This window comes from Megalops cyprinoides, chromosome 1, assembly GCF_013368585.1.
Source record: "Megalops cyprinoides isolate fMegCyp1 chromosome 1, fMegCyp1.pri, whole genome shotgun sequence".
NCBI lineage: Eukaryota > Metazoa > Chordata > Actinopteri > Elopiformes > Megalopidae > Megalops > Megalops cyprinoides.
Genome location: NC_050583.1, coordinates 50,764,868 through 50,788,359, shown reverse-complemented (window position 1 = coordinate 50,788,359; position 23,492 = coordinate 50,764,868). Strand labels below are relative to the sequence as shown.

The window sequence follows — 23,492 nt, the reverse complement described above, 5'->3', positions numbered from 1 at the left end:
ATGGACACGTTTGTGACACTGGCAGAAGTGCTGGAGGCCAGAGGAGTGCCTCTGGAGGAAGACGAGGTGTGGTCCCTCCTCCAGGTTACCGTGGAGATGCTGCTGGACTCCTCCTACAAAGGTGCAGCTTCTTTCAGATGTTTCTTGTCGGCGGCCATATTAACTCCTTTTCACCCTTGGTCTGTGACCCAGCCTTAGGTCCGCGCATTTCTCCTGGTGAAATGAGAGGAAGAAAACAGATTTTCTCTTTTGCTATTGAAGCACATTTCCTGACTATATATTCCTTCCAGGCTTTTATTTTTAGTTGTATATGCAACAGCATTTGCTGTTATCAAGGCAAATATTACAGCGTCTAACATGACATGCCTCCAAATGTTTTTTATTCTATTTATAAGCAAGGAAATATTTACATAACTTGATTATGAAAAAAACATTGTGCCATGTCTGGATGTGTGTAGTGTTTGGGCTAGAGCTAGACTAGGACTGGATATTGACCTGAGGATATGTATAGGTTTTTTTAGCAGATTACCTTTATCTAGGATGCTTATATAGATAATGTTACACATTATCCAGTTATGCAGCTAAATGTTTACCAGAGCAGTTCAGGGTAAATCCAATGTTTAAAGCACAAGAGCTTCTGATTAAAAGCCCAATTCCCCAGCCACTTCTTGGGTGAAGCCCAGATACATTCCCTGATCACTTATGCTTTGGAACAGGGCTGTGGTGCCTCTAAAAGGTATCTGAAGAGGAGGACGCCTGGATTAAACCAGGTGTCCAGTGATGGAGCAGGATTCAAACAAACCCATCAGTTTATGTAGAGAGACTCCATTGAGTGGATTAAGGTGCTTGTCTCGAAGTGTCATAATACCTGATCACTAGAGTCTTTTTTGTATGTTTCCACGTTCTTACTGGTAAAAAAGCCTGATGAGAAGAATAAAAGTGCATTTAAACTTAAGGTCTTGAAGTTTACCCATGTGTATGTTTTGCAATAACTCAGAAGGTCGCTAAATGTTTTTAAGAGCTGTGAAATCATATTTACTGAAAGCTTAAGCAGAGTCAAACAGCATGAAAGTGCTCCTTGCCTAGGAGGAAGCAATCTGTCTCTCAGGTCATGCAGACATCATCAAGCCCCTCCATGCAGAGATTCTGATTGGGTGAAAGAAATAGCCCCCCCCCCCCAATCATGGTTTTTCCCTTAGAATCTATTCAGCACTTAGAGATAGATACAGTCTGTCTCTGCATAGCATTAAAACAGCATCCTTTAATAAAATAATCATATTTCAAATTTTGTTCCAAATCTGTTCTAAAATGGTTATTTCTACTCTTTAAGGCCCCATTAAGAAGGAATTTATGGTCTGAAAATTAGTCAGGAGTTTTACATCAATGGCCTTTAAATCAAATGCCTTCACTGTGAGCTTCAGAACTTGCTTGACTATGGTTTTCATATGCCATCATTGTTTAGGAACATTAGATCTACCTTCTTAACTGTAATATAATGAGCTTTCTGATTTTTTCAAGGTTCCAGCATGTGTAATATCATCAGTCCTGGATCGCTCCTGCTGTCCGCCTCCGGTCACCTGGCCTTTAAGAACTGCTCTCGCTCAGAGGATGTGGGGTCTTTCACAGCCCCTGAGACACTGCAGGGTCGGGCCATCACCACCAGGCTGGCCACGGAGAAGGTGTGTCCTGTGTGCCACGCGGGCAACGCTTAAATTGCAATCAATATAAACCAATATATTGAAAATATGTAAATCATTGTCATTTTGGTATATTGCAATGTGTTTCTGCTTTAGTTCTGTTTTGTATGTTTTAAATATATTTGCAATATAACGTTTGGCTGAGCAATGTATTTCTCAGTATATTAGAGTACATGAGGGGAATGCTTAGGCTGTGTGTGCCATGAGGGAATGTGTATTCTGTAGAGTATGCTAAGATGGAGAGGTGTTCTTTTTATGTATTTTTCTTTTCTTTTTCTTTTTCTGTGTGCTGTAATGTAAATGTGCACACCAGATATCATAAAGGAAATGTGTACAGGACGTTGTGTGCTGTGTAAAGACTATGTGTGTTCTTATGGACGCATGTGCACAGTGCATGTTAAGATGGAAGTATGAAGGCTGTAAGCTGTGATGAAATTATATGCATTGCAAGCTATAAGGGGAAAAGTGTAACAGTACTTTATGAACATGCATCTTGCAAAATGACCTGTTTGTTTTGAATTCCAGTTAATCATCAAGGTTTTCACCGTGTGTCGTTTTGGGGGTGTATGTTTGGTGCTTTGAGGATGCACAGATAGCCATGGCTTAGCTTATGTGAGGTGCTAAAGCCTCTGTGAGGCTCACTGGACATGCTTCATTATGTAAGAAATGAGCAATTCATTTACACTCATTTTTATTATATTATTACTTTTTTTTTCTTGAGAATGACAGACTAATGCTAGTTAACGTTATGAAAATAAGTCCTCACACACGCTAGTCAGTTAGTGGTGAGTTTGCACCTCAAAGCGCGGTGCCAGATGGCCTCAGTGGCAGATGCCAACGTTGGATCCATAAAATCAATAGACCATTGTGTAAGCCTCTCTTTAGAGGACAGTTTGCATCTCCCGTCTGATTGCTGTCACTGAAACGAATGAATAATTAAGATATGCCGGCACAAAAGTATTGTATCGGCACAATGTCTGGATGAGATGCATCTCAATGCATGCAAGTGTCTTGGAATGTCATGCAGTGCCACATTACTATTCACTGCCAACCTGCAGGTGTTTAGTAGAAAGAAATAATACTAAAGATTTCTGTAGAATTTGCTGGGCACTATGCTCTGACCATTATCGTAAATCAGAGGCACTCCAACACCAGGCACACCCACAACTATACTTTACAAACGCCCAAGGGACTGACCATTAATACACGCCAGACACCGAGATTCTCACGGCAGTGCTTGTCCATCACAATGGATAATGATATTAAGCAAGTGATACTTTTCTGTACTACCCATACAGCATTATTAGTGTGGAAATTTCTGAAATTAGTGAAAAAAAAATGAGTAAGAAAAAATGTGTCAGATTAAATGTGAGCACCATGCTCAGGTGTGGACCTAAGGCACTGGAAAATCAGCTGTTCTGAGGAGGAGAAACCGATGACTGTGCCACCTAGAGGAATTACACTAAACCTTTTTCTGTGTCTTGTTCTGCCTTTTGGGTATTGGAAGTGCAAACTAAATCAACAAAAAGCACTGGTGATTTTTCTTTCAGCACAGGAGGTGCATGTTTTGCCAGTTTTTTTATCTACCAATTTTTTTTTATCAGCCAATACTCCAATCAGAAATTGCATGTCAAAATAGTCAAGATAAACCGCTTTTTTTCCCCAAACGTGTCTTTCCATTGTGTTTTCTGGGCTTGGGCACTAGAAATGATCACTGCTGTTTCCAGCATACATTTATCAAGATAGGCATTTGGAAGAATAATAGTTTATTAATTTGTCCTTGTGATCATTGAATTAATTAGTGCAATATAAACATACGTTTCTGTACCCAAAATTTTTGTTCTGAGTGTCCTTGGTATTATGGATCTTCTAATGACATTAAATGTCAGTTTTTTGTGCAATTTTAAGGCCTGAATGTTTTTTCTCCACTTGTGAAGCATTGTAGTGAAGTCTTAGTGCTAGTCCTATGCTTCACATATAGCTTGTGAGTCTGCATACCCCAATGAGCAAATACTGTTCTGATTTGTTTTCTGTCTCCCTCAGATGATGATTTATTCCCTGGGAATGACCCTCTACTGGTCTGTTGACTATCATCTTCCTCAAAACCAGGTAGGTCATGCCTGTATTATTTTAGGAGTGTTGTGAGAGGAAGCCCAGTGTGCTGACAAGGCAGGACTGCGATTCGACTTGGTGACACGGGCCTGTGCATTTCCTGCCTCCCAGCCTGTCCAGCTGAGTGACCATCTGAACCACCTCTTACTGAGCATGTGCGAAGACATGCCCCACAGACGGGCCAATCTCCTGGCCATCCTGGAGACGTGTGACACGCGCCACAAATCAGCCATCCTCGCACCTCCCCCCACTGTCATCAAACAGCTGGTGGAGGATGTCTTCCAGGTGTCAGTAAGTCACTTAATAATGATGATTATTATGATTATAATAATGCCTTTCTGTAAAATTGTGCATTTTTTAAGAATTGCGCTGTCATAAAGTGACAAAAAACTGAAAACCCAGTTGGGTTTTACATTTATTCAGTTGGCAGATGCTTTTATCCAAAGCAACTGACATAGGTTGCAGTGCTTTACAATGTTATCCATTTATACAGCTGAGGCAATTGTGGGTTAAGTACCTTGCCCAAGGGTACAGCAGCAGTGTCCCAGCAGGGATCGAACTGGCAACCTTTCGGTTACGAGCCCTGCTCCTTAACCATTGTGCTACACTGCCACCCGCTTTTCTGTTTTTTCATCGCTTTGGTCACCTACTTTGGTCACTTCATATAATATACCATTGTGAAAAGCTGTTAGGTTCTGACACTTTTTTTAATGAATGCATTTTGAAAAATGAGCCCTGAACAAAGAGCTGTTTTGGACAACCAGGAGCGTTGTCTGTTTTGGCACAACAAGTAGATTGCCTTAACAATGCTGATTGGTAAAAGCATGGCTCATCTAACCAAATACGTTCCCTGGGTTTCATGTCTCTATTCTAATATGCTTATTGAATTTGTGCTGTGGGAGCAACAAAACAATAGTTGAACACTTCAACTACTTTATCCATCTATTAATCATTTCAATCATTATTACATTTACATTTATTCATTTGGCAGACGCTTTTATCCAAAGCGACTTACATAGGTTACAGTTCTTTACAATGTTATCCATTTATACAGCTGGATATTCACTGAGGCACCTGTGGGTTCAGTACTTTGCCCAAGGGTGCAGCAGCAGTGTCCCATTTTTACAAGGGAACAAGTGCCATTGTCAGCATTCATATTTGAAGGGCTGTGTTTATCCTACAAGAATTAGTATTAAAACTGGTGTAACCCAGTCCATTTTGGAGAGGTTTGGACCATGTTTTTTGACACGTTAATAATATGTCACGAAGGTTTGATGATGCACTAGTATGATGGATGTTGTTGTTTGGCAGGTGGAACGTGTGTCAGAGAGTGCATCTCTCCTGACTGATCGCAGCCAGATTATCAGAGAGAGGCTGCACGGTAAGGCCGTTCTCAGAGATACACACATTTGCTCTCATTTGACCCAAAACAACAGCACTATTAGGAGCCTTTATGAGTAGTGTTTAACAGCGTAATTTCCAATTTTGTATGAAAGATAACTTGTGTGATAAATTGTGTGATTTGAACGTCAAGGTAAATGCTGAGGTTGATTCATGATTAAAGTTTATTCAAATTGCTCAGAAAGTTGAAAAATATCCCGTCCGATGCAAATGTTAAATGATAATTAAAAGATGAAGGATTGATCATTATCAAAGAACAGTCCTCGGTGCCCTTTCCAACAAATGTACTTACAGCAGTGATTATGCAGAAAAGATGGTAGTGGAATGTTATGATAAAATGTTCAAACATATAAAGTTCTTCTTTCGGGCTTATCATTACAGTTCACGGAGAGAATTTTTCCGGCATTTCACTCCCCAAACCTTTTTCCACAGTTTTGTTGGGTTGTAGGGTGTAGGTAGTGCATTTTTGCTGATATAAATAATGCTTGTCTTCAGAATTTTCATTTATTTTGACTTTTAGAGATTTCAGTCATTTCCTGGGGCTGACCTGTCCAATGGAGATATCACAAGTGTTTCATCTGTATGTGTGTTGCTCATCCAGATCTTCATAGCTTTGTTGAAATTTAAATTCAAAGCCAGTGAGATCTGGTCTGACACAAAGTATAGTAGAGAAATATTCTAGAAAAAAATATGTCAATAAGAATGAAAACAAAGCAAAAACAAGAAGTGTGTGGGTACATAATGAAATGAAATTAAATGGAAATGTTCAAATCATTTCTTGATTCATTACATTACATTACATTCATTATGTAATGTAACTCATCATATTCATATAACAGACACTGTTATTGAGAGCACCTTCCAGCAAGAAAGAACAGAAGCATATCCATTCAGGTTGATTCATAATATTTAATGGATTCAATGTCACAATTCCTGACATTAAAACGTGTAAAATATGCACACTCTGTTTGCCTGCATGGCGGTGTACTGTTATTGACAGTGCTAATGAGGGTCTCGCCTGTGTTTGAAAGGAGGCGTTCATCAGAAACCACCTTGGATACAGAAAGTGAAGAGCTCGCCTGCCCACACTTATCAGACTCGCAGCAACCGGTAAGTGCCCATCGGCTCACCTTTCCAAAAGTGAGGATCAGCTGCAGCAAGTCGAAAGCATTGGATAATCCTGACAGCACACTGCAAACTAATTACTGTGGGGCCTGCATGGAGCCAAGGCTGAGATTGGCAGTGCCAGTGTGTGGCAAGATAGGGAAGTGACATCCTATCCAAATAATGAGTCCAATTAAACATGTCAGAGATAAGAGAGAGGGATTTGACGAATCAGTGGCAGCCAGTGATCTGCAAGCAGAGTGAGGGAGGAAGGAAACTCGCTCTTAGACTGGTAATGGTCCTGACTGGTAATGGTGCTTCCTGATTGAACAGTCTTGCCAGTTTTAGTCAGTTAGGTCTGAGGTCAGTTTTATTAATTACTTAATTAATAAGCTAATTTTATTTTTTCGTTGTTTTGGTTTGTTTTGTTCTTCGACTCCAAAGTGATTTCAGATGGAACATACAAAGGCAGATTGACCACATTTAGTAATATCAAAAAAAAAGGGAATGAGTTGCCAGTGGGTGGACATTACTAATATATCCATGTTTTAATCATGTATTAATCATGAAAACCAATCAAAAGCATGCTCGTGACAGTTAAACAGATAAAGTTCTGCACGCAGCACCTTTCCTTTTTGCAATTCACTGAGTTTCACAGGGCAAATACCAACTGACCCTGCAACCCTTGAAGATGTTGCCTATTTCTGACACAATTTAGTCTCAATGCTGCCACCTAGGTGTTCCTGATCGTAAGAACTGGAATTGACAGCTCATTTTAAAGAGAGCGATCAGTGAGTGCTTTTGCACCAAGAGAAGACATATATCATGTTTGTGTTCCCTACCCAGAATGCACAAGGAGCCATGTCAAAGAGGCAGTGACCACACCTGGCACACCCCTAGTCCTTACACCCCTCAAAACAGTGACACCAGACCACCACACCTCTCTGACTCCAATACCAGTCTCATCCAAAAAAGAGCCAAGGTATTATCTGTTCCTGAGGAATCCTTTGAATGAATGTCCACACAAGTAATCTGAAGTAAAAAAAAATGTCTTTTATTCATTTATATTTTGTTTATATTACATGAGGAAAAAGCCAGGAACAATGTGTTTCTAATGTAGCTGTATGTATGTACCACATGTATCATAACCATGTAACATGTAAATATTTTCAATGTTATTAGAATGTTATTCGAAAAATCTATATTTTTACCTGTGTGTTTAACTTTATTTAGATAGAGACCTGTAATAGAATTCATAGTGTATTTACATCGTATATTTTTTTGGAAAAGCTCTGCGTCTGAGCATGAATGATAAGGAATGTCAAACAGCAGTGAATAAAAATACAGAGTCCTCTATGTCACAGAATCTCTCTGCAGGAAGCAGTGGGTTGAATACAAAATGTGTGTCCAGTGATAATGACCAACACATTTAAGATCTTACTGAGCCGACATAATTTTTTTCTTCATTCAGGGACCAGAGTTTATCAGAAGCCAGGAGCCTCAGATTGTGCTGGAGCTGCCTGGATCCATAGTGGTAAATATGAAATCAATATCAGTCATCTCTCAGCTGGGCGTGTGTGTGTGTGTGTGTGTGCTACCATACAAAAGTCACTGCCTTTTCTGTGTTCAAGAAGAGTAAAGAGAAAAGAATGTTTGTCTTTGTCTTTCCTGTGCCCCCCCCCCCCCCCCCCCCGCCTTTCATACTCTTTATCTCTTCCATTCCCTCCTGCCATAATCCTCTCTCCCCTTGCTATCTCACTCCTCATTCTGTTTCTCTCTCTCTTTTAACCTCTCATTCATTTTAACCCCTGTCTTCTCTATCTTTGCCTCCCTCCTCCCTCTGTTCTCTCAAATACTCTACACTATTCTCTTACTCTCTCTCACTGCCTCTCCTTCTCCTATCTCTCTGTCTCTCTCCTCCCCTCTATCTACCTCTCTCTCCCTTTCTCTCTCTCTGGGTCTTCCCGCAGTCTAAGAAAGGGAAGTCTTATTCAACACAGAGAGAGCTGACTGCGGTCATGCCAAATGGTCAGCGTATCCTGGTCAAGTGTGACGTCAAGTCCAAAGGAGGGGACGTTTTCGACATGGTGGTGGCTCACGCCAACCTGGTGGAGCACTTCTACTTCAGCCTCGCTTTCTTGGATGGTAATACCACCATGCATCCCAAACACCTGTTAGCATTTTGCCAACTATTCTGCTTATGTGCATTTAAGTTGACATCCTTACGTTACCTTCTCTTTTAAAACATAAATCCCTCTGGATTGCAATGCATGTGTTGTAGTCATTATTTGAATTCTTTCATTATGTGACTTCATCTCTGTGCTATCATTTAAGACATACTATATCTGATCTGATACCATACAGCATACCATGTATGTGAAACTCTCACTCTATAGGAGTAGGAAGCGTTTGAAATCGAAGCCAGGGAAAGTCTTTGGTTGTGTGTAACAAGTATTCATCTATCCACACCTTGAAATATTTTTCAATAACTGTTTGGTATGGCCAGCCAGGTACTTTCCCTTGGTTTGTGTTTGACATTGAAACTATTCTGTTTACTCTGTGTTTGATGGCAGCTACAAGAAAAGTTTTACGTATTCTTTTGCTGATGATAATTATTATGGCAATGATTATCATTTTCATATTTTTATCTCATCATCAATTTTTGTGTTTTTGTAGATGATGAATTTTTTTTTCTTGATCATGAGACAAAAATCTCCAAAGTTGCACCTGAATGCTGGAAGAAAGCACCCACTGCAAGCTTTGTCCTTTTCCTTCGAGTTAAGTTTTTCGTGGATGACATCAGTTTCATTTTGTATGTTCCACATCTTTTCAGTCTGTTTATTTTAGTGTCTTTTACATTTATCTTTGCATGTGTCAGAAATGTGTATAAATACAAAACAATCCAGGCAACTAAGCCAGTTATAATTATTGCAAATGTGAATTATTTTTACCAATACTATTTGACTGTGGTCAGAAATTTAATTTTGGTTTTGTTTGCTGCTTTTGAAAGACACAGACTCACTCAACACCAGTACTATCTGCAGTTGAGGAAGGATATTTTGGAAGACCGGGTGCAGTGTGATGAGGAGACAGGCTTGCTCCTTGGTGCTCTGGCACTTCAAGCTGAATTCGGGGACTACATACCTGAGGTATTCTGACAAAGACACTCTATTAGTGGTATAGGAAGATGGCAGATTGCCTACACCTGACGGTTCCCTGCACTGTTGAACAAAGGGCTTGATATCACAGTTGCTTTGACTGAGTGGCTTAAATAGTGCCTAGAACTCAGTATCTGGACTAGGCAGGATTATCGAGTTTCTAGCCTCTGTAGTGATTAACAGTCTCTGACGCTGAAATATTCACATGGTCAATATGTACTGTGACCTACTGCATAATGACTGAAATGATGAACTGAAATACATTGTTTAAAGAAAGGATCCAATAATTATTACACATATTATTATGTACCCATAATTCTCCTAATGTAAGATAATGTCAGTTGGTTCAATGGGAATACAGCATGTATTCATAAGGGGCTGTAATGCATCTGTATGATTTCTCAATCTCCTTATGTATGATTATATAAAGTTTGTGCCCTGTACCATTCATCCTAAATATGTATACAAGTATAAATTTGTGTACTGCGCTATTCATCCAAAATCTGTATGGGAATATAAAGTTTGTGTCCTATACTATTCCTCCTACAGGTGTATGGAAAGAAGTACTATCAGCCAGAGCATTACATCTCTAAGAGGCTGCTGGAGAAGATTGCCTTGCCCTTTATAAGAGAGGAATTACCCAGACTGCATGCTCTGAGTACCCGCATGCTCCCCGAGGAAGCCGAGATGGAGTTCCTAAAGGTAACTCTACCTGTCCTTAGACTCCTTGAGATGAAGGACAATTTGAAACTCTCACTGTCTGTCAGTTTCATCCGAAGTTTTATTGGACGGTTAGGCCTCTGTGGGTTTTGATTGGTTGGGGGGAGAGTCGCTGACTATAAAGGTGTGGCTATTAAGGAAGGAAAGATGTCATGTTTTGTAGCATAGAGACACCACAGCAGCCATCTTTATGTGATGTATGACAATAAATACTTTAAAACAGCAATAAAGATTTGCTATCAAAGGAGGTCAACAATGCATAGCATGTTCAGGATCCATGTGGTGTCCACTGGTACTTGGAAATACAGTTCAGATCTGATAAGCCGCTCCCCTAACACCTCCCCCGTCCCTCCTCTAACCCGCCCACTTTCCCACTCCCACTCCCCCTCTCATGCACCCCACATACCATCCCCCCTCCCCTGTCCCCTCCCCCTCCCACGGCTCCTCTGCCCACCTCCCAGGTTGCCCAGCAGCTCCCAGAGTACGGAGTGCTGTTCCACCGAGTCGCCCGGGAGAAGAAGCCAGTCATGGGAGAGCTGGTCCTGGGTATATGTGCCAGAGGAATCATGGTCTATGAAGTCAAAGACGACTCCCGCGTCAGCTATCTCAGGTTGCAGTGGCATGAAACGGACTGCATTTCCTCTACTGTGAGTACCCACAGTTTTATTATTTTCATTGCAGAGGAGATAATGAATTAATGAGGCTACCTTGTTTACATTTCTAGAGCAAATGTCTATTTAGTTTGTATGTATTTTTTGTATGTGTGTGTATGAGTGTGTCTATTGTCATATATGCTCATGATTAAAATAAAATACAAACTTTTTTGTTATAAGACAGGGTGTAACTTACAAACAATATTAAGGGGAGGCATACTGTACACTGCAGTGCATTTAAATGAGTTCAGTTCACTAAAAAGGCATGCAACGTTGTTTGCAACATGATCAGTGTGACTTAAAAATAATCTGTGCGTTGAACAGTGCTTTGATTAAAATGGGTGATGTGCTGACACCTTCACACTGCAAACAATAGCTTCTTCTCACCACTTCATGCTCTCTTTCACAGCGTCGCAAGTTCACTCTGCAGAATAGCGTCAGTCGGAGAAAGCATACCTTTCTCACCGAGAGCTCAAGGATCTCAAAATACCTCCTCAACCTCTGCTGCGCCCAGCACAAGTTTCACATAGAGATGAACTCCAGAGAGCTCAGCCACAGCCTGGCCTCAGGTCAGATGGAGCTAGTGTTAATGTGAATTTCACTGCTGTTGCTACTGCTACTAATATATCTCCTGTTATTACAACTGCTACAAGAAGTAATACGACTACTGCTTCAACTACCGATGTACTTACTGCTATTATAACTGCTTATCACCCTGCTATGACTACTTCTGCTATTACTGGTAGTATATCTACTGATATTATAACGGCTACTATAACTACTAGTTTACTACTACTGCCAGTAATACTAATATCACTACTACTATTATAACTGCTACTGGCACCATACAACTACTGCTACTAAAATATGTACTGCTAACGTAACTGGTTTTAGCACTACTACAACTACTACTGCTGGTACTACACCATTAATACTGCAACTGCTACCAGTGCTTCTATTACGATGAATATTAATATGACAACAAACACAAAGATTGATGTTACTCGCTTCTCAGCTGCAGATACTTGTGTTAACACTGCAAATGGCTTTGTAATTAGACAAATTCATTTTAAATGAGAAGGAAGTCCACGTCCTCCACCAGTTTCATATACTAGATGTTGTTGATATTAGTAACTGTTTGCTGCATGACTAACTCATTACAATAGATCGAAGCTATTGTCAAACTGGCAACCCTGCTCATGAAACCCCTCCCTGCTATCGCCTCAGAGGAGAGCATCGTCCAGTACGCGGTTGTCTGCAGGGCGCGGTGCAGTCAAGCCAAGGCGTTATCCCGCTCCAACGTCATCCTGAACGGGGGCGGGCCGTTCTCAGGGAACACCTCGCGCTGTGACTCTGCTGCCAAGCCCCACGAGGACATGGCGTCCAGGATGGAGGAGCGAATCAAACAGCAGCGGGAGCATCGAGAACAGAGGGAGGACGAGGGCGAGCAGCCGGCCTGGAGGTACAGCGCTCTCCTTCAAATTCAGTAGGTTATGCTGCTCCCAGATGAGCTCTTAGAAAGCAGTGCTCATTAATGGATGCTTCCAACAGTGTTGTTTCCTGACCACAGATCAGTGCATGCTGAGGGAAGCAGCAGGTAGGGAGATACAGAATAAGCAAGACAGCAGTTTGAAGTATAACTACAGTTTCCACAGAGAGGAGAATGTGATGGAAATCTTCTTGCGAATGTTGAAGTCTGTATGATTCATGCAGTGTTGCTGCTATTACAAATATCCATCCAAGTACAGCCAGTAAAAGCAAATAAGCATCAAGCTAAAGCATTACTAATGTAGAAGCATCCACTGCTTATATATTGTTGTTACTTAAAATGACATTTGTGATCCATAAACGGTTATAATGGGACATTTGGCTGGTTCTCATTCAAAGCTGCTGATTGAAGGATACTGTGATAAGATTTGGGTAATTAGTGCATGTGCATTAGTGTATGAGTACAACATTGCTGTATTTCTCCCAGGGCCCCAGACAGAGGCACTCACGAGGAATCCACCATGTCCTTGGTCAATCAAGATTCTGAGGGTCCGTCCGTCTCAGGTACGAACAGATTAACGTGTCTTAAGATAATTAACCTCTTAACAAGGCGTGATCAGGAAACGGATCAGTGTTAAAATCTTGGAAAGGTCTGAGTCAGCAGCAGATAGCATCTCATTCAGCAGAAAGTTATTGACATCTACCGAGAAATGCCATGCTCACCAACCCCACTGACCTCTAAGCGTCAGTCACAAACACTAGTTCCACCAGATCCTTTTGCTCATGTTAAATATACTTTGTCGTTGTAATTTGCACAGAATAAAATGAGAAGCCTTGTCTCATGGGTGTATTTATCTTATTATCAGTTTGTTGTATTTTTGTCATCAGTTTGCAGGACCAATACATTAGACCCAGAGACAATGCCCAACAGACATCATGAACTGTTTTTAAGAATGTTTAGTCATTGATTTTTGTGTACCTCATGCAGCAGATACCCCAACAAAGTTTGCTTTGCCAGAGAGGGAAATCGTCTGTGTGACCCTGAAGAAGGACCCTAAAGTTGGCCTTGGTGGGTGAACTGTAAAGGAGAGCTCCTTCAGCTTGGTTTGAATATGACCTTCTTTTGCTGTATTACTTCCAGACATGTGAATATGCACCATGCAAATTTTATAAATAACCATTTGTTTTAATTTGAGCAGGGTACGTAATTTAAAGTGTTTACACATCGCATCTACTCACAGAGTGATTTATTTCACCATGTGCTAATCCATGCATGTCCACAAATTCTCTCTAATGTTTCTCTAATGTCCCAGAGGAAATTAGTAATTTCTCATGAAAAAAAAAACAAAATAAAATTAGTGTCTGAATCCCCTTCTATCCTTACATGAAGGCATTGTTATCGTCGGAGAAGAAAACACGGAAAATCTAGACCTTGGTATTTTCATTGCCTCCATCATACCTGACGGGCCAGCAGATAAGGATGGGCGTATTGCACCAGGTAATGGACTGTCAATCAAAAAGGCAACTTCCTGTCCCTCCACACACACGCACGCCCCCTTCCATCAGAACTACTGTTATTATTAGACATGTTTATGGTCTCGTTTGAAATGCATAAGGTAGCTGAAAAAGTGTGCTTGCTCAACCTACAGAGGTGTCTCATCATGTTCAAGATCCAATAGACGTTTACATTAATAGTAAATTAAATTAATGTAATTTACCATTACATTAATGTAATTTACATTTAATGTAACTTATTTACATTCAATATAATTTACATTACATTGGTGGCTTTGCAGTGTGAAAGGCACTTGCACCAGCACAGAGCTGGCAGATTGGTGGAGAATAGCCCCCATCTACATGGTGACCAGAGGGTCAATGCAGCTTATCTGAGCTGGCTTTAAGGTGGCTTTGTAGGCCTGCAAAGGGCTTCAGATTCAGACAAACTCCCCTGGCAGCCCACTTCCTCTCTCTCTGGTTCATGACCTCCAGGCGGGCGGCTCATCTCTCTCAACAAGATCAGCCTGGAGGGGGTGACCTTCAGCGCCGCGGCGGACATCATGCAGAGCAGCCCCGAAGAGGTGGAGCTAATCATTTCCCAGCCCAAACGTACGCTCTGCTTTCCTCCAAACTGACACAAGTGCTCATCTTTAGAGTACTGCAGCCTGATCCAGTCCTAGATGAGCAGAGGCTTCAAGGCAATATCCACCAATTTCCTTTATGAACTGCCTCTTAGTGCTGCTGCTATCACAAATATCCATCAAAAGAGCAACAACAAGAACAGCAGAAACATGGCAGCAGTACAGCCAGTAACAATAAATGAGCACTACGCTACCAAAACAGTGCTGCTTTCTTGCTCCAGTTCTTTTTAAAATGTACTAAAAAAGCAGTAAAAAGAATGGGTCTGAGTATTTGTCGGCATTCAGAATCACAACGCAAACAATATGCAGACTCAGTGTTTTATTCTGTGTTCTAGGCCTCCAGGTGCAAAGCAACGTGGGATTGGTGTTGGAGAGAAACTACGACTCCCAGACCACCCTGACAGCGGACTGCCGCCCGGGCGAGGAGGAAGCGGAGGATATCCCGTCCGAGGTCGTGACCCCAAAACCCGGGAGTCTCCTGCCTGTGCCCGTGGTTCGAATTATGGATGAACAGGTACCTCCTCCACCTCGCGGCAGAGGATGGTTTTGTTTGCTAAAACGAGAATGTAATATTGCAAGCGGTAATCCAGAGTGGCAGCTCTTGTTAGTAACTTTATGCTCAGATGCATGCAGGAAGTAGTGCAGAGCAACAGATGCTCTGAGCAACTTTGTGTCTCACAGGAGTGCTACTCCAGGTCGTTGTCTTTGTCCAGCCTGGGAGGAGCAGAGGTGATCTCCGTGGAGCTGAAGAAGACCGATGACAGTCTAGGGATGAATGTCACTGTGAGTCGATGAATGAGGCTTCTATACTGTCGGTGCTCAACACCTTATTTACCCACATCCTATATGGTTGAGACTTATTTATCTGTGTCACAAAAACCCTTAACTAGGAAGATTTAAATAGCACATTTACTATATTTTAGCATATTGTATACATTATCCACTTAATATTTACAGAGAAAATTTGGGTTAAGCACTTCACTCAAGCTTTTCAGCCTACAGCCACAGCACCAGCCTGACACCTCGAATAAAACAAATTACCATAAACTCTGTGCATTGCATTTGCAAGTAATGACATTTCATTGCATCTGTAAAAAGTTTTTAAAAAGTATTAAATCAAGTCAGTCCCATAATTTCACCTGCAGATAAGGAGGGGGCAGTGTTGGGGCTGGGACTCTAGGAGAGCAATGGTTAAATGACCAATAGAGTTTGAGAGGTTGGATAAGGCAGTGCATGCTGGGAGATACAGATTTTGGTCATATTTTGTGCCTTTACTGTTTTAGCAAACCAACAGATTTCGTGGGAACATCTGGTGACTGTTTGTGTTTTCCCTGAGTCTGTATATCCACATGCTTAACCGTAGTTCTTTGATGTGGCCACATTTAATGGACACAGAGTGAAACTGCATCTTGGATCCAGAATGGAACATTAGTCTCTTATTTATTCTACCCTGTAATTATTAACCTCTGTAATACAGCTCACAGTACTGGAGGTCTGTAAACGCTGTCCATGTGTCTTTCAGGGAGGCGTCAATACCAGTGTCCGCCATGGTGGGATCTACATCAAGAGTCTGACTCCCGGAGGGGCTGCTGAACAAGATGGCCGAATCCAGATAGGTAGGTCCTGTACTCAGCTCCGCAGCTGGAGCGATGGCTGCCAAATAACAGGGTAACACACCACCCAACACCTGTGCCTGCAGACAGTTGGCTACTTCAGCTATAAAGCCACATAGGGGCAGTGGTGTAGCTGAGTGGTAGGGAGCAGCGCTAATAACTGAAAGGCTGCTGGTTGGATTCCCCACTGGGGTACTGCTGTTGTACCCTTGGGCAAGGTACTTAACCTGGAATTGCTTCAGAAAAAATCCAGCTGTGTGAATGTATAAAATGTAAAAATTATAACCTATGAAAGTTGCTCTGGATAAGAGCATCCGCTAAATGCCTGTAATGTAATGTATCCAGTTTAATAGTATAAGGATAATAGCATGCCTCAGATTCTGTACTATGATTTCTTAGTCATTACACACAACAGAGTTTTTTGTTTAGAGCACTACTCATGCAATCTTTGAATCATTTTCCATTGTGGTAAAAATACAGTAAATTTGACCTCATTTTCAATCTTTATTAATTGGCAGATACCAAAAAGGGGCAATTTACAGAGGTTTAAAGAGTACCTGAATAAGCACTGCACTGTCCCTATCACATGTTTTCCTGACAGCAGAGCCTTGGTTAATGTCATAGCATTAAAACAAAAGTCCCAAACTCTGAAAACTGCAACAGAAGTCATAATTGCTGTCACCACTAACTAAAGAACAGCAGGCAGGTGTTATAACAGTCTGTACATGATGACTCAGTGTAGACACACTGCAAGAATCAGAGTTCCTTTTTTTATCAAGAGGTTTAGTTCTCGCTCACGTGATGTCTGTGTATGTGTGTTTGTGTTTGTGTGTGTGTGTGTGTGTGTGTGTGTGTGTGTGTGTGTGTGTTTGTGTGTTTGTGTGTTTGTGTTTGTGTTCACGCGCATGGAGGAGGGGAGAGGTGGCATACTCGGAATGTATGAGCTGATAATTGGCTGTGGGCGTGAGACAGATAATGAGAGAAGTGTGGTGACACCAGGGCCCCATGTTCTGTGACAGGTGACAGGCTGCTGGAGGTGAACGACATCTGCTTGAGGAGCGTCACGCACCAGCAGGCTGTGGAGTGTCTGACCAGGACTGGAGAGGTATGCTCAACGCCACAGCAACCAATTTTCCCGCACAGGATATTTGTCTACTCAATGCTAACTCTCAGCCGAAAAAACTAACCATTGTCCGCTTCATACACATGGAGCAATGCAGGCTAAGTACAGCAGTGTCACAACTGAGATGCAAACACATGACCCGCTGGTTGCAGCCCTGTCCCCCTAATCTTGAAACCCCAGTGCCATCTTGGTCACACATGGCCCCTTCCCGGCAGTTCGCCCTCTGTGAAAGTAATCACCCATAGATTACTCATGGAGGGGGGCCCATGTTTCGGAAGTGGCACTGACGGGGGTTAATTGGCTACTCGGTGCAGGTGTCACCGCGGGCACCGCAGAGCTGTGAATCCGTTGCACGCGCTGGCTGACACAGAGCCCTCCTCTGAATGTGATCCACCGTGACATTCTCAGTGACAGGCTGGAAAAGCCAGGCCAGCAGTGCGTCAGCCACAGAGGCAGATTTTGGCTGACGGGCCCAGCGCTGGATCTCCGCAGACCGTGACGCCGCTGTCACGCTGCAGGGAAGGCCGAGCTTTAATCTGACACACAGCAGGAGAGCATAAGTTTACATTTGTTGTTATTTTTACTGTGGCTAATTAGATTTGGGGCAGCTAAGGCTTGGCTAACGGTCGCGTTAGCGCAGCCTTGCTCTGACAGATGCTGCAGACCCAGCCAGGAGAAGGGGTTTACTGTAATGCCCTCCTCCAGCGCGTCTCAGCCAGAGGGGAGAGTGCAGCTGCACCAGGGAACGCTCACATTACACAGGCTGACATGGCATGTTTGCGGCCTGTGTGGGTGCATTGTGAACGCTGTCAGCGTTGCCCATTTCGTGTGTGTGTGTGTGTGTCTGTGTTTGTGTGCGTGTGTGTGTGTGTGTGTTTGTGTCTGTGTGGTTGTTTGTGTGCGTGTCTGTGTGTGTGTGTGTGTGTGTGTGTGTGTGTGTGTGTGTGCGTGTATGGGCTGCATGTTCTTCAGGTGGTGAATCTGGTCCTGGAGAGGGAGCCCCTGGCAGAGCAGTGTCCCAGCCCCAACACACAGAACACCCCGCCCAGCCCGAGAACCGCCAGAACCATCCAGATCAGGAAGATCAGCTGCCCTGCCGTTCCCATGACGACGCCCTTTTCCATGAACGCCTACCAGGACTACAGCTTCCTCACGGCGGGTAACGGAGAGGCACCTCTGCTGAGCTCTGCCGCCGGCTTCGTGTCCATCATCACAGTGCAGGCGTACCAATGTGCTGAGTGGAGGAAACCAAAAAGTGCACCATTATCTTACTGCATTATGGCTCTGAACCCGAGCTCTCCCACAGCCCCCTTTCCACTGCGAATCTTCCAGCATTTTAAACACTCTTATATTAACTTCACTTGCCTCCGTTTACAGTAAATTTACATTAAAATAACATTCTCAATTACAATTAGAAAGCACATTTATGGTTTACAGTAAGTGAAAGTGTGAATGTAAAAAAAGTATGAATATATGAATATTAAAAAACTCATGAAGAATGTCTATTTGTGCACATGATGGCGAGTGCTTTAAATAGAGTAACTTATAAATGAATAACACAACACCACATCTGAGTGATGTGTAGCATTGTGGTATTGAATAATTTTATGCATACTGTGGTGTTGCATACTGCTACTTGTTATCATAATGCAATGTACCGCTCATTGCAAGGTATGTTTGTGTTCTGTCATTGTAATATTAATCTTGAGATCCACAATCCATGTTGCAGTGCAGATGTTGTTGGCTACGGAGGATAACTAATGATGCTTCACAACAGAAAATAGAGGGCATTCACTCACGTTATTGAAATGACAAGTTGTAGTGAGTTATATCATTGTGCTGTGAAGCAGCCCTTGCTGCGTATTCATGTTGTGGACTTTGTTCACCTGTAGAAAACACACAGGAAGTGACGCTGAGGAAGAACGCCAACGGCCTCGGGTTCAGCTTCATGATAACACCGCTGGACATAGCAGGGGATTCTGGGAGCATTGTCAAGATCAAGAGACTTTTCCCGGGCCAGCCAGCGCAGGAGTGTGGGCTGATCCAGGAAGGAGATGTCATCCTGGCCGTCAACGGCCATCCGCTTAGGGGGCTGTCCTATCAGGTAACGAGGGGGGAGGGGTTTCTCCTTCCATCTTATGAATTATATATATGTGCACTTTCACCTGCTCAGACCCCAAGATTACATTATGTGACACTACATTATTGTCATTTAGCATATGCTCTCATACAGAGCAACTTACATACACTGTATGGACAAAGGTATTTGGCCACACCTGTTTTTCAGGGTTTGGGCTAGGCCCCTTATCTCCAGTAAAGGGCAATCTTAATGCGTCAGCATACCAAGACATTTTGGACAATGCTATGCTTCCAACTTTGTGGCAACAGTTTGAGGAAGGCCCTTTTCTATTCCAACATGACTGTGCCCCAGTGCACAAAGCAAGGACTATAAAGACATGGTTTGATGAGTTTGGTGTGGAAGAACTTGACTGGCTCGCACAGAGCCCTGACCTCAACCCCATCGAGCACCTTTGGGATGAACTGGAACGGAGATTGCGAGCTAGGCCTTCTCGTTCAACATTAGTGCCTGACCTCATAAATGAATGGGCACATATTCCCACAGAAACACTCCAAAATCTTGTGGAAAGCCTTCCAAGAAGAGTGGAAGCTGTTATAGCTGCAAAAGGGGGACCAACTCCATATTAAAGTATATGTATTTGAATACAATGTCATTATAGTCCCTGTTGGTGTAATGGTCAGGCATCCAAATACTTTTGTCCATATAGTGTAGGTTACAAGTTTACATGTTATCCATTTATACAGCTGGATATTTACTGGTGCATTTGTGGATTAAATACCTCACCTAAGGGTATGGCAGCAGTGCCCTGCCAGGGAATCAAACCAGCAACCTTACGGTTATGAGCCCTGCTCCTTACCTCTGTGCTACATAGCCACCCCAAAATAAGCTGTCTCTGTCATTTTTAGTTGATTTTTTTTCATTCTAAGATGAAGACACTTTTGCCATTTTCTATAATGCATACAGCTGGACTGGGCCTATTATTACTGTCAGGAAAAAAAATCGCTCATCGCCTGTAAGTTTTTTTTGAAACCCCCAATGACAGCAATTCTGTTATATTGCATTGTGTGTCAATCACTCAGAACTGTGCCTTTCTGGACCCCTTCCATTGTGCAAAGGTTTTGATTGCTGAGACAGATCATTACTTCAGCACGGCAGGATGAGTCACAGCGGTTGATAGAAAGAAAAACATACATATGAATAAAATAAAATGTTAAGCGTTCCTGACCTTTAGGTTCATTATCATCACAAAATAACCACAGAAACAGAAACAAGTGGGACTTATTTTCCCATCAGGCAGAAATTGCTGTCAGTGAAGCAAGGATAAAAAAGCTCCTGGCACGTCTTCTTTTTTAACTCCTGCAAACCCAGGGAAAGTTTTCTCTGTCCTCTAGATAACAAAGCCAGCTTATCGAACGTGCAGACAGGGTCACCTGTTACAGGTGGAGCTTATCTCCATGGAGACACAACCACTCATGAGTTTAGCCTGAAGGGCAGACCCCGGCCCAAAATGCACTGCACCTGACCCATGCTCTCCACCCCACCCCTGCAGAGGGTTCTCCACCTGCTACGGGGCGTGAAGGGTGACGTCAGGCTGACCCTGTGTCGCCCTGCACCGGGTGGCCGTACAAACAGCAACCACGTCGGGGTAAGAATCGAGACAGAACTCTGCTGCTCTGCACTGTATAGCTGTGGGTGAAGGCCTAGTTCATAGTTACTCATATTTCTGCCTTACTTTTACATTACATTACATTACATCATTTAGCAGACGCTCTTACCCAGAGCAACTTACAAATAAGTGCATCACCATGCTAAGAGTAGACATTGTAAGGTATTACAAGAGGTCAGTAATATACACAAGTTAATTGCTAGGCTAGTGTGGAGTTTTGTTTTTTTTTTCACCAAACAGTGGAAGGCTACATCCTCACGCTTATCTGTGTTCACACTTATTTGTTCATGATTGCACGTAACGTAATTCATTCTGACTTCAAGAGAAATCGACTTGACGTAATTGCTGTAATAATCACTGTGGGATTGACATGAAATATCTGATTTGCATACTGCTGAATGGTGCAGAAATGTGTCTACACTCATTAAATTATTAATTATTAAATGTATCCAGAAGTCAAACATCGCACAAGTAAACATTACATTACACAGAAAGCATCTGTACCTACCATGCGTCATTGTGTCAATGACTCACAGTAAGAGCAGCATCTGGGGAGGAGATATAAAAGTGTAATTGTAGGTTCTTCATTAGTTCAGAGATTCAGTCATTCATTGTTTCATTTGAAGGATCTGCATTGGCTGTTTGTATGAATTCATGTTGCACATTGGCTCTTTAACATCAGGAATTTTCTTTCCATGATAGAGTCCCACCCTGTCCCTCAGGAGGGAAATGAGATCAAAGTCATTTGACGTGCAGCAGAGTAACGTCATGGTGCGTGAGAACAGGGCAACCCCAGCACTGAGGGCCCAGGACACGGCTCCCAGATGAGCAATGACCTTACCAAGAACCCCCAGAACTTCCAAGAGCCTCTTTAGGAGACAGGAGTCTCCACAGTGCATCAGCACTGACTGTGAAAAGAATATAGCCATACCACATCAGAGCACTCCTTTCTGGCAGAAGGACATCTGTAAGATGAAGTAACAATAAGCCGAAGGTAATGCACCCTGCATTAACCAACAGAGACATGAAGAGAACGGAAGTGTATCCATCCAAATTATATGAGCAACAGTGCATATGCAATATCATTGAAGCACTACCACTACAACTTGTGCTAATCTTAAACTAGACAACCATGGAAAACAATGAGAATTCAAGTACATACACCACCCTATATCACAATCTCACTAAATCACAATATCCATAATACACAGTGATACCACGAATACTAGTAATACTAAAAGTATATACTACAAGTAATACTAGTACAAGTCATACACATGTGTGGAACGTAATACTGCTGCATGTAACACACACAATGTGTAATGTTTTAAAGATGGATGGATGTGTAACCAACATAATAAACATGTTATGTTAATGTCTGCAGTATCATCACAGTGGGTATAGACATCACCAAGGCATCATGGGTAAAGACCACCGCTGCCTGAGGGTGGACTCCACCTTGGAGAGCTAAATCCCCCAGCTGCAGATTTGGGAAGCCCAAGTTAGCACCACCGTGCCAGGCCCTCTAACAACAGCCACAGTGGCTTTGAAGAGCCAGAGGATAAGGAGGAGAATGAAGAGGAGGAGGAGAAGGAGGAAGATGAGGGGGAAGACCATAGGAAGGTGAGCAATTCTGACCCACACTACTACGGACGTCAAAGCCAAACTGGTCCACACACAGAATCTCAGGTGCCATTTTACCTCATATTTGCATTTAACATGGTGTCATTTAAGTTTACGTTAGGATTACTGGTCTTTTAAAATGAACCCCACAGGAAGTGTTTAGCTTGATTTACCCAGTATTCACAAAGACAGTGGTCCTCACAAGGCAGGCAATGCTTGTTACATCTTTGCCATGTATGTCTCCCGTGGGCCCCCTGGTGGTTGCTTTGTGTAAGACCAGCCAATACCCACAAAAGATGGCTCACTATGTTTACAGCTGCCCTTGTCACGCTGCATTTCTTTTTCCCAGTTCCATCAGTCGATCAGCACAGGAGCATGAGCCAGCACTAACCTCTAAAGCACGTCTTCAGCACTTTCTATACCAGGGCTTTGCAACTCAGCAAGCGCAGCTGCCAAACAGGGACTGGGGTTTTAGCAGGAAGTCGTGTTATCCAGGCAACCCAGGTCTCTGTGAAAGTACAGATCTGTCAAGGAGTGATATGATTGCAACATTGAATGAGCAAAAAAATAATGATGAATGTGAGGACAGAATCTCCCCGGTGCATAGTAAAAATGATAATTTTGATCAAAACATATTATAAATTTTATCACTTTAACTTAAACATTTTGTAAATAAATAATTTGCAGTATAGAGTTCCCTTTTTCTCCTTAAAATAGAAGTAATTCTCAACACACACCTCTAATAACATGCTTGCTAGCTGTCAGTCAGAGCAGCATTCTCCCTGAAGCTCTGTGTAAAATAAATTAAAATGGTTGGGAATGCAGCTGCTGCTTCCCAGGTTGGCCACCAGATGGCCACATAACTTCCTGTGTTCTCTATCTCATTTAGTTAATGTCTTTCACCTGCGTTGATTAT

At 42.5% G+C, this 23,492-nt stretch overlaps 1 protein-coding gene across 1 annotated transcript; it reads left to right on the top strand.

The window, feature by feature from the left end:
* On the top strand, positions 1-21,887 carry frmpd2 (FERM and PDZ domain containing 2). The gene is made up of 27 exons (XM_036548043.1): positions 1-121; positions 1,519-1,679; positions 3,741-3,806; positions 3,921-4,100; positions 5,121-5,190; positions 6,242-6,320; positions 7,161-7,296; positions 7,786-7,848; positions 8,285-8,459; positions 8,991-9,126; positions 9,325-9,463; positions 10,022-10,174; positions 10,654-10,839; positions 11,255-11,414; positions 12,073-12,307; positions 12,821-12,897; positions 13,322-13,402; positions 13,724-13,831; positions 14,323-14,439; positions 14,807-14,985; positions 15,153-15,254; positions 15,994-16,087; positions 17,104-17,189; positions 18,180-18,366; positions 19,100-19,311; positions 20,837-20,932; positions 21,656-21,887. Exons 1-27 carry the CDS (start codon positions 1-3, stop codon positions 21,779-21,781), a joined length of 3,525 nt encoding a protein of 1,174 aa, XP_036403936.1. The 3' UTR covers positions 21,782-21,887.
* Positions 21,888-23,492: the final 1,605 nt, after the last annotated feature.